At 39.4% G+C, this 15,874-nt stretch overlaps 2 protein-coding genes across 4 annotated transcripts in view; one reads left to right on the top strand and one right to left on the bottom strand.

The window, feature by feature from the left end:
- The window catches only part of ACO1 (aconitase 1), a 340,782-nt gene that overhangs the window by 146,061 nt on the left and 178,847 nt on the right, over nucleotides 1-15,874 (top strand). The gene's annotated exons all lie outside the window — the stretch shown is intronic.
- Nucleotides 2,877-15,874, bottom strand: part of TDRD7 (tudor domain containing 7) — a 37,964-nt gene continuing 24,966 nt past the window's right edge. For 2 of the 3 annotated variants that reach the window (XM_082783087.1, XM_082783089.1), the window contains exons 8-17: nucleotides 13,493-13,679; nucleotides 11,752-11,863; nucleotides 10,765-10,967; nucleotides 10,488-10,622; nucleotides 8,828-8,911; nucleotides 8,540-8,674; nucleotides 8,105-8,215; nucleotides 6,067-6,566; nucleotides 5,505-5,665; nucleotides 2,877-3,386 (exon numbers count right to left, since the gene is read on the bottom strand). In XM_082783087.1, the coding sequence (XP_082639213.1) occupies nucleotides 3,166-3,386; nucleotides 5,505-5,665; nucleotides 6,067-6,566; nucleotides 8,105-8,215; nucleotides 8,540-8,674; nucleotides 8,828-8,911; nucleotides 10,488-10,622; nucleotides 10,765-10,967; nucleotides 11,752-11,863; nucleotides 13,493-13,679 (1,849 nt within the window). In that variant the 3' untranslated portion in view covers nucleotides 2,877-3,165. The remainder of the gene's footprint in view (nucleotides 3,387-5,504; nucleotides 5,666-6,066; nucleotides 6,567-8,104; nucleotides 8,216-8,539; nucleotides 8,675-8,827; nucleotides 8,912-10,487; nucleotides 10,623-10,764; nucleotides 10,968-11,751; nucleotides 11,864-13,492; nucleotides 13,680-15,874) is intronic. The other variant, XM_082783088.1, reaches the window with a different exon arrangement.

Below are 15,874 nucleotides of genomic sequence, written 5' to 3'. Positions count from 1 at the left end.
CGATGGCTGAGCGCTTGTATCGTGTGATTATCGTGTGATTATCGTGAGATAAGCGAGGGTCGGGCAGTGCAGCGAGCTGGCAGCACCGCCGCCAGCCTTCAGCCAGCCCCCGGAGGTGAGCGGCGCGGACAGCGAGGAAGGGGATGCATAAAACAATGTCGTGAGTAAATAGATCAGCATTACAGGCAGCAATTATTAAACAAATATCATTATTATATCATGCTATAAACAGTTTTGTTCTCTCTGTCACACCAACACCCCAACCCTCTGAGCCCCACGCTGGGTGCAGACTGATGTGGGTTAACCCCAGCAGCTCCCCCCCCCCCCAGTGCAGCAGGGAGTGGAAGAAAATGGAAAAAGGCAAAAGAAGTGCAAGAACTTGGAGGTTGAGACCAGAAGAGTTTAGCATGAAAGAAGGAAAATACCAAAGAAAATGAAAAAAAAAAAAAAAGTAAAAAGGTGTGAAATGGCTCACCGCTCCCTGGCTGATATCCATCCGCTCCCCAAGCAGCAGCAGCCCCCAGATAATGACACAGTGCCCTGGATGCCACGGGACATCCCTTTGGCCAGTTTGGGTCAGCTGTCCTGCTTCTGTCCCCTCCCAGCTCCTGCTGCACCCCCAGCCCGCCCGCTGGCAGAGCGGCGTGAGAAACCGAGGGCCTTGGCTCTCTGCAAGCACTGCTCTGCAGCAACCAAAACATCGGTGTGTTATCAGCATTGCTCTCGTCCCAAATCCAAAACACAGCGCCACAGCAGCTCCAAGGAAGAAAAATATCTTCAGAAAATATAAAATGACTTCAGAAAAATAACAGCCCAGAAAAATAACAGCCAAAACCAGGACATTATCATATACAGGAACTAGTTCACCACAGGGAAAGTGCTCCTGGGTTTGATCAGGTAGGAAGCACTCTTGTTTCTCTGGTACCTGTTCTCTGTCCCATGGCACCGCACAAAGCAGCTCCAGTGCAAAGGCAGTGAGACTGAATGAATGTTCTTGCTTCGTGTCTGGGCTTTTTAGACTCTGGAGCAGCCAGCTATAACCAGGGAGACAGTGAAGGTATGTATCCTCATACCCTAGGAGGATAAGACAAGCAGCTCAAAAAGCATCTTACATCCCCTGAGCATCTACCAGGCTGCTCCCCCTGCTACTACAAGTGTAAATCCCAGGTCTGCTCCATGCCATCACTTTGCAGGTGCACGTCTACTACTGGCCAACAACAGGCCTCACAGTGTGCAAACAGTCTGGGTATTCTTCGAACAACCCGACCAACTTCACTACAGCTCCACAAAATTACCCTGTGCCATTAAACTTTTCCAGCAACATTTGCAAGCTTGCAGGTGTAGGTGTCATATGCTCTTAGGCACACAAGAAAGCTCTCCCATTCTTCAGAACCTCAGGAAAGAGCTTTTCTCATCCTAATGACCCACACCATCCGGATTTTTTGGCTCAGCAGCAGTCCTACGTAGAAAGAAAACTCTTTTGCATCAATGTTTATCCTACAGCAGCTGGAGATCACATTGATTCTTTCACCTACATTCATCACCTTTGCAGCTGAGGAAGGAGAAACTATAAAAAAATCCTGGAAGAATGATTAATTAAAAGCAGATGAAAGCTCTTTTAGGCCTGATAGTGACCTTGCTAAAACAGCAACCAGAAGCTGTATATGCCAGGTAACATGCAGTGTTGCATGCAAAAAAATAAAAATAAAAAAAAATCAGTGGAATTCTTAAGAGGTTAGACAGATTGGCAACCCAGAGAGGCAGACAATACTGTCCTTTTGCATTTGTCTTTGGGTGCTGGGCTCAACAGTCTCTGGCTTTCTTTTCTTTGTAGTACAATGTCACCCACTGCTTCCAACCCCAGTGGTCACTTACTGCAGGGAGCTCCTGAAGGGAACCCAGGCAGTTACTGGAGAAACAGCTGGCTGATAAGACGAGCCTGCCTCACACAGTTTTAGCTGAGACATTGTGTTATGTTTCACCTTCAGTCAGGGCACCTGTGCTGATGCCAGAGCCAGGGTGGGTGAGTGGGTGAGACTACCCTGCGGGTTCTGAGGACGGGAAGGAGCAGTGGGCTACTGAATGCTCTCAGGCATAACACGACTTCCATCTCATCGAGTACACTTGAGAATCTCACCTCTGCACACTTAACTATGGGCAGGACCATGTTAACTAGCAATTTGTGTTAAAGTAGCTCAGAATATCCGCAGGCATTTTCTCCCATCTTGCTGTTACACAGGCACCGCATGTTTCTGTCCATTTTCCCTTACCCATGCAGGCAGCAGGCCATCAACTATAATGTCTACACCACCTCTAAATTTTCCAAGGTCCTCGCAATCTGAAGGGAGGCAAAAATACTGCGTTCAAAGCAATCATCTGCGTGCTGACGGGACATTGTTTGCTCCTGCCTCGTGGGAAAAGCAGTTGTTTAAAGTTTCTCAGAAACAAGTAAGAAAGCAAATTATCAGAAAAGGAGGGAAAGGAATGCCTTGAATTTAGCAAGCAGAGGAAATGGGGTAGAATTCAGAAAAGCAGTATCATTCCTAACAAACAGCAACCAGACTAGTAAGCACAGGGAAGTCCATACCCTTCTGTGAAAGCTAGGCCCTATAATCCCAGGCAAACTTCCCTGCCCCAAACAAGGCATTTTCAACTATTCAATTCTTAGAAGGCTAAGGAAGGGGGAAAAACCCATCAAAAATGCACACCTCAGTCACTAAATTAAAAAACATTGAGGACTGCTTCCTTCTTTCCCAAGCAATAAAAATTCTAGCTAAAAAAAAAAAAAAAAACAAACAAAAAACAGGAGTAGTATCCAGTAATGGTTAGAAGTACCGACTAATAGTTATGACACATGCCTCCCCCCCACTCAGGGAAAGATCACAAGAACAAGTCACCATTGTTTTATTGATAAATAACTTTTTTTAGTATTTTCACCCAAACTCTAGCATTTCAGTGGTAAACAAAAGTGCAATTTTTCATAAAGTCAACCTGAAGTCAATATAACCCAAACTTGTTAAACAAATCTTTTTCACTGAACACACATTTTGCAAGTTCATACCCTTCATGTCATCAAGGCAATGTAAGAAGTTACATTTCTCTTCAAAGCCTGTTAATTTATTTTATTGCTAAAGAATCTGAGCCGCTACATTTCAGAAGTGGTGATTAATCAGCTTTTGAAAGTTCCGCAAGACTTTGAGACACAAAGTCATGAATCCACGTATCAGTATCTGGAAGAGACGTGTCCACTAAGTAAGTCACTATTTTTCGATCCCAAGAGTTAGTACTTTCATTAATTGCCTGTATCTGCGCCACCAAGGGTTTCTTCTCTACTCGATTCCGAAACATTATTGATGCCTCTTCTGACCACTGCTGGCTTTTCACTCCTAGGACAAATGTAAAACAGAAGAGTGTGTCATTTACAGACTAGACCAATCTGAGTGATCAAGCTTATATAGAAGCAGGGGGGTTTAAAACCTTGAGAAAACAGATATTCAAGTACTAGTGAAGGCAGCTTAACTCCAGGAAAAAAAAAAAAAAGCTCACTCATCTCCCACACAAACAATGTTAATTATTGCAGAGGCTAGAACATTTATTTTTTTCTTAAAGTCTAAATCTACAGATAGCTTCACAAAAGTGAAAGGCAAACGCACTGACTCAGAGTTTTTCCAAGTATAGTAGCTGTGATGTATGACCAAGCCATGTTACCTAGACAAGAAGGAAACTAAAGATCTTTTCAGAAGAAACTAGTGATTTGTATTCTGCCTGAGGATGCTGAAGCAGTAGCCTTGATTTAGATTTTCTTCATCTCAAAAGAGCATTAGCAACTAAAAAATCTGCCAAGCCTTCAAATCCCAAACTAGACCTGCAGAGAGAAGAAGTAAATAGAAATGACTCCTCAATGTCTCACAACTCCTGCTGTTTTTTGAGATTGGCATCCCACAGAGGTGGGCCTGCTCAGGGACATGATGCTAGAATCCAAACAGGGTTTGGATACGGCTGTGAACCACCAAGGAAGAAGCAGCTCCTGCAGACTAGGAATTCAGTCTCCCCAGACCACTGCTGGTGTAGAGCATCTAGGCACAAAGGACTTAAAATGTTGCAAATTCCCAAGCAGTAAGTTACAGATAAAGGAAACAAAACAGAGAAGTGGCAACACTGCTTCTACTATTATCAGCAGCTTGCTAACAGGACAGGACACCACAGACCTGTCAATCCTAACAGGTTACAGAAAGAAAGCCAGGTTGGTAAGCAAATAGAATTGAACAAGAAAACAGACCAGAGTCTGAAAGACAACAGGTAAGACAAAAAGGGAAGAAAAAAGTGGAAGAATAGGAAAAAGACAGTTATCTGTCTTCTGGGCCTAGCTGGCCTGCTTCGACTGTATGTGGCAGCTCAGAAGCCAGCTCAGCTAGCTAGTCTGGATTCTGTGAAGCAGGAAGAATTGATGACTTGCAGGCTCTCTTGGCAAGACCCTGTACTACCCCAGTACACAGACAGAGCTAGAAATCAGCTTAATTTCAGCACTGACCTCCTAGGACCCAAGCCTAGTGGGAACACATCCAACTTGACCTGTCTAAAGCAGTCCCCAGGGTCACACTGAGGCTATGCTGGAAGGCAGATCCACAGAAAGCAACCAACAGAGCACCAACTGGTCTGTCACTTCAAGCAAGTGTATTCTGTAATTGAAGTCTAAGCTAACCAAGTCTAAGTTTACCAAACAGAGAAGAGACATAAATCTGAAAGCAATGCCAAAATGAAATAAATTTGAACAGGAAGGAAAATACATTAAGGAGGGAACAAGTTGTAACTTTCTTATTTATTTTTTTAAAAGTATGCACACCCCATATGCCCATAATTAAATTAATCTTACTTAAGTTTGATGAAAGCCCCCACCCTCCCCATGGAGTTAGTTTGTGAAAACCAATGTATTTCAGGCAATTTTGAGTTCCAAATATTTACTAGAAAACAGTAAGTTACAATATGGACAAGATGTGAAAGACTAACATCTCCAGAAACTCAGCATCTTGCCCCTAACTTTATGTAAACTACAATAATTAGAACATCAGTTCCTATCAACAGATTTATTATAGCTTCCACACTTCATAATAGGTTACGCTTAAAGATCCAAAAACCATTTGGATCTGATTTCCCTGGGTCCTTTGCATATTAGCTACCACACACATTAAATGGTAAATATTTATAAGAAACAGCTGCTGATAGAATTTAAGCAATCTTCAGTTTTATACGTGCTAAAAGTGCTCCATTAAATAGGTAGGAAAACCAAACCATCAACACCTACGTAAAGAAGAAAAGGAGATCTACTTTGATAGCATAAGCATGCATGCACTGAGCATGTTTTTGCAAGCAGGTGCATGTTTACTCTAGAAAAAAAAAAGTCACTAACATTCAGCTTTGTCCCGTTTACATTTATAGACATTTGGTATCCTCACTGATGTAAGACTTAAAATAAATAAAAAGAAGAGCAAATGATTACCACCTACCTGCAAGCTGAGCTCTTATAGCTTGGAAAGGTAGCTTTCTGAATTTATCCAGGAGTGGCTGTACCTTCTCTATGCTGACAAGCTCATGTTTACCATAGTCCAGCTCGTACACTGACAGAAACCCATTTCTAAGGATTCCTTTTATTATCACCCTGTACCAACTGAAAAGAGGAAGAACAAGAATAAACACGATTTATATTCATCCACTGTCAGGGCACCAGAAAAGCAATACATGACTGAAAGATTTTAACCAACGTGTCTCAAGCTTCCCAGATCTGGTATTATCTGAATGAAGTCCTTTGAACAACTATCTGGAAACGTGACGAGACTGCAACCTCATTTACTCCCTTGATCTCTCAGCTATAGCCAGAGATCTGCCACCTTGCTAACAATGCAGACAAAGCATTTCCCCCAAAAATTGCAACAAGGCCAAGCTTTAAAGAAAAATGTGTAATTCTGTCACTAACTCCAGAACAGCTATGCACGATGATTTACTAAGATTTAAGTACTGCTGTATGTAAAAGCTTGCCTTCAGAGATTCTTAATCTAAGTATGTACTTACTGATTTTCAATTTTAGCTGCATACAACTTGTTTTTTTCAATGTTCACAGGTCTCTCTTCAGCCATGCTGTAGTACAAGATCATTTCTTCCATTAGGGCTTCCAGGTTGTGTAGCTCTTTCCAAGGCTGGACAACAAAGTGACCTGGATGGCATGCCACTGAGACATAGACATCCATGAGCCCACCAACCTTTGACAAGGGTAGGGGTGGAGGCATATCACTGGCAGACACGGCACTACTGGGCTCCATAGCAGGCTCAGCTGAATCAGAAAAACTCTTCTCTAGCCTTCCCCGATTTAACTGCAGTGCTGAAACTGTATCACCTGTCACTTTGGTGGAGGTGGTCCCCCTGGGCGTAACGCTCAAGAAAACATCTTTCTGATGCTTCCACAGGTCTGCGTTTACAATCTGACGATTGACACTACGATCCACGTCAGGGAAATTCTCTGGAGCAAACAAGTAAACGTGTGCAATTCCCTTTGCAGCATCCTGTTTAACCACCTTTAGAAAGAAAGTGCAGTTTAATTTTCAGTTATCAACTATTAAATGCACATCTGGTGTTGAACAACAGACTAAAGCCTTAACAGAAAAGCAGCAACAGTTTACTCCTGTGAAGTATTTTCAAAATTCTCTCAAATAAGTTAATGAAATTGTTGGATAGTAAGCCAATCACAGGTGCTAGAAATAGCATTGATATTTATTCCACTAATGTAAAGCATATACAAAGTTTGAATCAAGTTTTGTTCTGCCCAACTGGTTCAATCTCAATATTGCTTGGCACAAGCATGTACGATTGCAGTTTTCTGGAAGACATTAGCCACAACTATAAATTAGCCATACAATTCTGAACAATTAAGTAATGCAATCAAATATTAACACTCAATCCTTCAGAAATCTCTTTCTGTCATTATGGGAGGTGAAACCTAGTAAATTAAGAATGGAATGAAAAAAAGGTGAAAAAAGCTTCTAGGTTTGTATCATGTATAATTTCCAAGCACTGGCATAAAAAATATCTTATTTAAGGGCATATATCATTGGCAGCAACTAGCATTATTGATAATAAAGCACTGAAATTTTCATATGACATAGTACATAACATTTGTTTACAGCTTCCTCTGTCGATTTTTCTGTCTTTCCTCTAATAATCTGCAAAGGATATTGCTACTTATAGGCAGCAAACGGAAGACAAATAAAAACTTTCCAAAATTAAATCATTTGTGTTTCTTCTATTATATAATCAAATAAAAACTAATATCAAACTCAAATTATCTTGAAAAGGACATTTAGAAAAGGCAGTTGCAACAGTCACAAGTCCCAGACTACATGAGCTATGTTTTAACTGCACAGCCTCCTGGGTTAAAAGAAGCAAAAAGATCAAAAAAACTACAAAACATGCTTTCCAAGTGCTCTGTCAGTACTTGGAATCAGATTTTTAAGAGGAAATCAGCTTTGTCTAGCTTCCAGATAGCAAAAAGATTTCCTTTATAACGGTGGCTAAACTAAACCGGAAAGGAAACATTGCCAATGGAAATAATTTTATCTCAAATATAACCAAAACCCTTAATTAAATGATAGCAAATACTAAGTCACACTGGATTAGAAAAAACAACAAATGAAAACTAAAACCGCTTTCAAAAACCAGAATGAAAAAAGGTTACTCTCACTTAAGAGGCATAAAAATCGTTTAAGATCTATGGAACATTTATGTGGTAAAACACAAACAACTGTTTCTTTCTTAACAGTTCATAAAATAACTCTAGCTCCATATCTGGACTGGCACAGGAAAATGAGAAAGGCAATCAGCTGCTAAAATTCTTCAGAGGAAAAAGAGAAACTGCTAACGAGCCAAATATTCTTATGTCAAACATCATAAGAAAGGGACTTTGTATTGCACTTATGTCTAAGAGATGGCTACAAACTTTTAAACTTCATAACAGAAATAAATTCTGATGAATGGTCAAGTTTTCAAAGTTGTTCTTTCAGTGTTTTTTTCCACAGGCCTATGGATTTAAGGTCATACAGGCATTTTGACTATTTACCTTCATGCTAAATTCAGGACAACTTGTTACTTTATCTCTCAGCCACAGTACAGCATCTGGAGTCCACATGCCAGTGTTGGGAGGCAGATCTGCTAGGCAGCATGTTACAGCCTAAGAACAGAAGCATATAAAAATATGGAAAGTAGTCCACAAGTTGCCATTCTCAGAAAATTCATTAATTGTCATAGATTCAATAATATATGACAAACAGAAATAGACAGAGGGACATGCAAAACCTTATCATTACTAGTTCACTATTACCACAGCATCCTGTCAGTGGGACTACATTACAAGTTATTTCAGGCAGAGGTGCATAATGAAATGCACTCCATTGTTGAACACGATGAAACAAAACAAAAAAATCATAGCATAAACCTAGAAGAAGCACCACTATCAAGAGATCTAGTATAGGTCACCTTTAACTTGTCTTTATACCTGAGGAGGTATTGCAATTACTTCTCTCAGGAATTGTGGTGGGATTTCTCTTAGGTCTGAAGCTTCTACAGTTGCAACTGTTCCAGTGTCCACAAAGCGTATACCAAGAGCCCGTCTACTGTGAATGATTGTTATCTGAAATAAGACAGGAAGACAATCATTTTAAGGTTAAAAACACAACAGTGAAGCATACACTGTAAAATGTTTCAAGGAAAGTAAGAATTCAGATTTAGCTGAAGAGCCTTTTCTATGTGGGAAAACTGTTGCTGTTCTTTGAAAGCTTCTTACCTCTACACGTGCCCATTTTCCTTTGCAAGGTAACAAGCAGATTTTCCCACAGAAAGGCAGTGATACATTAAACTCTGATGTCTGCTGCAAATGCAAAAACCAAAAATTAAAATGCACAGAATCATTACTAGCTGATACTTAACGAGTCATTTCAAATGCTACAAATAGACTAAACAGTTCTGAGAAGCAACAGAGCTGTCTCAAAAAGAGTTTCCATCCTCAGAAACATTTTCTGTAACATTATTTTATGCTTGCCCCATTAATAAAGCTTTAATTCTGAGCTGTGGAACCAAGAGAATATGAATTACCAGGAAAAATACCTTTGGAAGCACAGAATATAAAGATCATTGACCACTAACTTTAATGTGCTGAAAAGCAACAGCACTGTGGAACTGAGATAGATAACTGAAGAATTTCCTCTCGTATATTCTAAACTACATTTAACACGGACTCAAAGCCTCATGGGGCTGACATTCACTGCGATGATCCTAACCAGTGTTAGAAGACACTAGAAACATTGCAAAAAGCATGAAGAGGTTCCCGTTGGAGACCCATAAACACCTTACTGTGAGTAAATTCGCAGGCAAAACAAAAAACCTCATGAGAGACTGTAAAGTCAAGGTCCGTCTTTGATAGCAACAAAACCCTAACACACTGTCCAGCAAATCTGGACAGTTGTCTGCCTTTATGTAGCTAAACCTTTCAGGGTATATCTCACACTTTTTCCTTCAGTGTTCAGCTTACTTGAAACTGAATCTTGATAACCAAGACATACAAAGTACTTATACAATATAAAGTACTTCCAAATGGAGTGTGGTCCAGAACAGGCCTAAAGCTCAACTTCTAAAAAAAAAAAAAAAAACTCTTAAAAGTTAGTTTTACAAGCAGTAATTCTAACAGAATCTTACTTTTCAAGGATCTGCATTTCATGATTTGATTCTCTCATGTTTCAGCTGGACGTTGAACAAATTCAATTCTCTAAACATTTTTTCTTTCATATAAAATCTTGACTATAGCAAGGGTTGTTGTACATGTGTGTAAAAGGTAGATGAGATATTAGACCTCTATCATATGGCTACTTTAAAGCAACTTAATTCTTTTGAAAATGTCTTCTATGCGTCAGTTCTGATTGAAATTAGACAACATTTAAAAGCTAAGGATACAAAGACAATATATGCAAGCACATCAGGTCAAGGCTGTTGAATATTGAAGGAAGCCAGGCTAAAAAGAACAGACCTTGGTCACGCTGCTTTTATGGTCACTTTTCAAAGAGCGTGCTATAGGTCAGGCTATTCATACACCTCAACTCCATCACATAAATAAATATTCCAGAAAAAAAAAAAGTATGGCAGAACATCCACAGGTTTTCTATCAACCTAGAGCAGTTTCTACAGGAAGCTTCCCATTATGAGCCATTTTGGTACTGTTTTAACTATTCAAGAGAAGTTAGAAGTAGTTATTGAATCCTAAGAGACAGCATTTGAACAAAAGAGCATCAGAAAACATTTTCACCCTGAAAACTGCATGCATAAAAATTAGGAACAGGTTTTTCAGCCTTTTTAAGTGTTCACGTCTCAGAAATCTGAACTTTTGTACAAAGAAAAGGACTGGTGCACTGAAAAGGCCACATGACTTGACTTCTCCCTCATCACAGACCTACCTTGTGAAGGAAGTGGTCTTCTATCTTCTGCAAGATTTCAGAAAGCCTAGACAAGCCTTTAGACGGCAGTTGGCAATACAGACTTCCATCTGAGAGAACACTGGTTACTCTGACATTTGTATATAGTGCATCTACCTGGAACAGTCAGATTTTGACAAGAAAGGGGACACACACACACACAGAAAGTTAGCACTTTGTGAGTACTGTTTTTTGTCCATCTAAGACCTCTGTGGTCAATGATTTTTAATGAATTAAAAAGGAAAGAAGCAGATGGTACCTGTAGGTGCAGTTCAAAGGATTTGTCATACAAGGCCTTCAGACAAGTAGCATTAATGTTGATGTCATCTTCTCCAGAAGTGTCATAGAGAACAAAAAGAGGAATATCACTCCTTTCCAGTATTTCCACAGCAAGTATCTTGGAGCATGCCTGCAATTCTACAGCCTTTACTAAGGCAGGATCATCACAGAAGACTTCCAGCCCTGTAAGACACACCATACATTTTATGTATTACTTTAATGAAGGGAAATATAATAAACGTGTATTTACAACAGGAACCTTTCCAAGAATCAGGATGAGTTGGAAGGTTTTATTGCATCTCACTTTGCATTCTACTGTCTCCTTTTTTAACACAAAGACATAGTAAAGAGGAGAAAAAAAATCCTCTTCAGAAAGAATCAAGGCAAATATGCAGACAAAAAAGGAACTGCATTCAAGTAAAAGTTTATTCTTGTCAATTTGAAATATTTAAAATAAAATGTACTTAGAACATTTTAGAATCTTAAAACTAACATCTTAGAAGTTAGAAATGCCCACCAGTTTTAGGAAATTAAATTTCCAGCACAGTCTAGGAAGCCTGAGAGTGCTAAAAGGGGAAGGATCACTTTAAAATAACTGAATGATCACATTAGGTCTCATTTGTGGAAAAAGGAGTCATGCTAGTATATGCTTCACACAACAGGAAGTGTTTTACTTTTATTTCTTTAGACATGCACGTATTAAAGGAACAAACACATCCAAGCTAAGTGTAGAAACAACTAAGCTCTATTAGAGACACTGGGGTCTTCTGATATCGAGGTTTCTTTATAAAACTCTTCTTGACATCCTGCTGTCCACACACACCTGTGTCTGCTTACACTGACTACCTTGGGCAGAATCTAACATACATAGTTATTCCAAACAAGGATCAGAATTCCCAAACTGAGATGGTTCAATCCGTAAGTCATGCAACAGCAAGCTGTATAGACAGCACTGGCCTTCTCTTACCTGCCAGTTTACATTTTGCAACTTGAAATGGAAGTGAACAGAACTGCTTGTGTAGTTTGTACACACTGTTGCTTTCAATAACTTCACTGAAGCCATGGTCAACATAGTACACCTGGTAAGGGAAAGTGAGATAAAAGCATAAGATCATTAATAAAACTTTAAATATACATTATTGAGACTAGGGATAATGTATTCAGCTACCACATTCTCTGTGCATCCATTAAACAGGCATTGCATTTTTTGCTAATTATAGTGATATAGCTACATAGCACCATTACTCTAATGTTTATTTCACTACTTAAATATTCAGAGCTTTCAAGGTAGGTCTTCTTCTCAATATTTATGTAAAACCATCCTCTCTAACACAATCTCAACTCTTCATAGAAACAGTGCTGGAAGGACTCAGCATATTAACTTAAACCACATGAACAAAGATAATAAAGTGGCAATTTTAGAGTTTTCAAAGTGTTGAAGACTCAGGTACTATATAAGTGCTATAGTGTGTTTTGTATTTTGTTCTACAGCCTTAAGAGGACTACTTGGAGTTATATTTCCAGTAGCTTTGATGCAAATACCACAAACACTGCAGGAAGTCAGTAGTAAAAGCAGTAGGTAATCAGAACTAAGGTGAAAGAAAGAAAGCTTACATAGGGCTTTTTACAACTTCTTTCTAAACTCTATCATGCAAAATATCTGCACAACAAACTTTCAATAGGGAGTCTGAGCAGTGGTGGATGATCAGCAAGCAAATGCTGCAATGTAGCAGTAGTCTTCTTTTGGCTGCTAGCTCTGCCTAGACAAAAAACAGAGGCAAGCTTGCTATTTTTCTCTGAAGCCAATGTAATCTTTCACAAAACTGAGTTCTGTGACAACCTGTTCCTTCAAGTTCTAGCTGAAGGTTATCACGCTTTCAGAAAAACTCAGTCTATCTCATGCATTATTTAAAAATTTATGAAATGGATCGATTTTATAAGTATGTTAAGGAGATCTGGGTAAAAAATCACCCAACTATGGGAAGAAATTTAAAAAGTTATCATTAACGCTTGACGAAGCAAGAAATAACTGGAAAATCTGAAACTGTTCTTACAGTTCAATTAGTTCAATTATGCAGTCTAATTTCTCTGTGGATGTCAAGAAACATCCCCTTGGCTCAGGAAACATTTAACATAGGAGTTAAATAATCTCAGAGGGGTTTAATTAACGTGCACACCAGATGCAACTCCCAGGATACCAGACTTGTCTGACAGGGAAGTTTAAGCACAAGTATATCCTTCTCACTGTCTTGCTAATTAATGCACATGATAGATACTTCAGTACAACACTTCAAGCAAGATCTGAAACCTATTAGATATTGAATTTTCTCCTTCCCCATTCCAAGTAGCACCACCATACTCATTCCTCCCATTACTACCAAAGGTAAATTTTCAGCACTAAGGCGCTTTAGTGCCCAGCCCTGTATAAAATCCCAAACTTCCACAAAATCCAAAATACCTGTGGAAAAAAAAAACAACACTGAAAGACCATTTATTTTTGACAATCACACAACTTGAAAGAAAGACTTTAAAAGTCTTAACTTCTCCTTTCCTATAACTGAAAAGAGAAGTACTTCAGGTTGGGAAAGGAGACAATGCTAGCAGTGCAGCATGCTTGGGAATTGACTGTGTACCTTAAAAAAAAAAAAAACAACAACAAGAAAACATTTCAAATCTTTCACAGAGTGACAAAACAAATAACTGCTTGCCTTTATTTTCTTGTCTTCCACAGAAATTATCCGAGCACGCAGCCAGGCCTCATCTTCAGTGTGTACAACAACAAGTTGCCCAACACTCAGAGACTGGACTTGTAACACCGCGCAGTTCTGACTATAGTATGCTCTCATGTCATCTTCCATTTGTTCCTGGGCGTAAGAATAATCTTTCCCCACGTACCTACAGTGTTTCAATAAAAACAACCAAGCAGACAGACAAACAAAAACAAAACACGCACACAGGAGTTAGATCAATTCAAGCTGAATAAGAACCCAAGAACCTTTATACATAAAATATGTATATATCCATAATTTATTCATATATAAGGACATTGGTATCAAGACTCTTTTCCACTGGCAGGGCTATAGAAGAGTAGTAACTGACAAAATGTAGTACTACTGTTCATAGTTAAATGTGGTCCAGCACTGTAGAATCTAACATGCTCAATTAGACCTTTAGTAAGAGATCTTACATAATTATTACCATGTATAACCATGCAGAGGAACCTGTCTACAAGAGCAAAATATCTGGGATGAGGTGTTAAAAAAAAAAAAAAAAGAAACTGATATGACATACCAGTTTCTTAACATGTAACATATGACATCTCTGAAGTTACTCAGTCCTCAGCAAACAGCAGTTTATCAGCTTTTCACTAATGTCAGTCAAAGCACAAGGCATCTAAAATAGTTTTACAGATCCTTCTCAAACTATGTGCTATTTACTCCTGGCCTTCAGAACAAGCCTGCTAGTAGGCTGCCAACCTAATGTTTTACACCGAAGTAATCTGAGTTGCATGAAATCTTCTTAATTTACTGAAAACTACAAATGGGAAATTGTGAATAACTTCAGAAACAAGTCAGCTTAGCACAGAAGGAAAATCTACTTTCATACTTGTAATTAAAGCAGTAGCTGCTAATACATTAAAAGTTGTTCCTAGAATGACTAATGCCACTAATTTCTACCACACAGTTTGCTGTATCACCCTATAACAAGCCAGGTTTATCTCAAAGGTCTGCCTTATGCACAGGATTAGGGCAGGCACTGTACAGTAGCATTATAACAAAGGTGGCCCAGTGTGCTAAAGTTAAACCCGATCGCATTCCAGGCTGTCTTCAGGAAAATGAGGATTTCTCTGCTACCTTCCCGTTCAATTAAACGCTGCTTTTCAGACTGACAGCCACCTCGCCTCTATGCAAACACTCAATTCCTTCACGGTGGACATGGAGTGCAGCAACACAAGCAGGTATACAAGGCCTAGAAGTTCACTTCTTGCATCGGTTTCATACGGATATTTAAAGGACAGGAGGAGTATCACGAAGTAGAAAAATCATTCAAAACCTCCTGCCTCATGTTTTTCTGGTAACAGGTAAGGATCCTACTGAGGAAGATTTTGGCTGTTAAAAGCCAACTGGAAAGTTATTTTTCATATTCTTTAGAAACAAATCTTGGAAAATGACCTCAAAAAAGGTGTTATATACACGTGGCCAGACTAGAGTGCGCACAGCATTGTTGCTAGTCTCAACTGGAACTGCTTCATGGGCCAAGTGAAGAAAGCCTGATGCTCCACTGTGGAAGGAACAGAGGGTTGTATTCTTCTATAGCAGAACAAGCTATGAAGTTTTCTATTCAAAAAGGTAGAAAAGGGAAAAGTTTCCCACACCACAGCACAGAAACTCAAAATAACTGAGAATAAAAAGTGAATTAATTATTTCTTGTGAGAAGCCAGGTGTCACATCCAGCATAACATCTCTCCAATCACAGCTGTAGATGTACACAGAGCACCTACGAGAGCTTCAATCACCTCTCTTTCATTGACAAGAAAATCCTTGAAGAATTGTACCAAGTCTCAAAATAGCACCAAACCTTCCAGTTTCATCTCAATTAGCACTGCAGTAGAAAGGTTTCAGCTAAGCAACAACTAATCACACACCAAGAAAGTATAAAGACATATTGCTCCATCCCCAAGACAGAAGAAACACAGCAACCAATAGCCACTGCACAGTGCTTGCACAAATCACATGGGAGTGACTGTTACTACACACACAGCGAAGGCGAGCCCACGCATTGTTTCTTTCTTATATCTTGCAGGAATATTTTCTTGCTATGGCAGAAATATTTCCCCTTCAAGTCCAGTTTCATCTTGAAGATTAAAGACCCTGCCCATGAAGCGTATGCATCTCTCAGCACACTGCAGCTGAGGCCAAGGAGCCACTGATCACTGCCAGGTACCTACGCAGAGCTGACAAGCTGAGAAACTTTTATTATTCAATATTGTCCAAAATACACCATCCAAAATTTGAGAACTGCCGCTGTAGAGGAAGTTTAACAAAAGCAGACTCAGCTCAGTGTCACGCAGCAGCTCAACCTGCGGGACT

This window comes from Aythya marila, assembly GCF_965140915.1.
Source record: "Aythya marila genome assembly, chromosome: Z".
NCBI classification, from domain to species: Eukaryota; Metazoa; Chordata; class Aves; order Anseriformes; family Anatidae; genus Aythya; species Aythya marila.
This window is presented reverse-complemented; position numbering and strand designations above follow the sequence as displayed.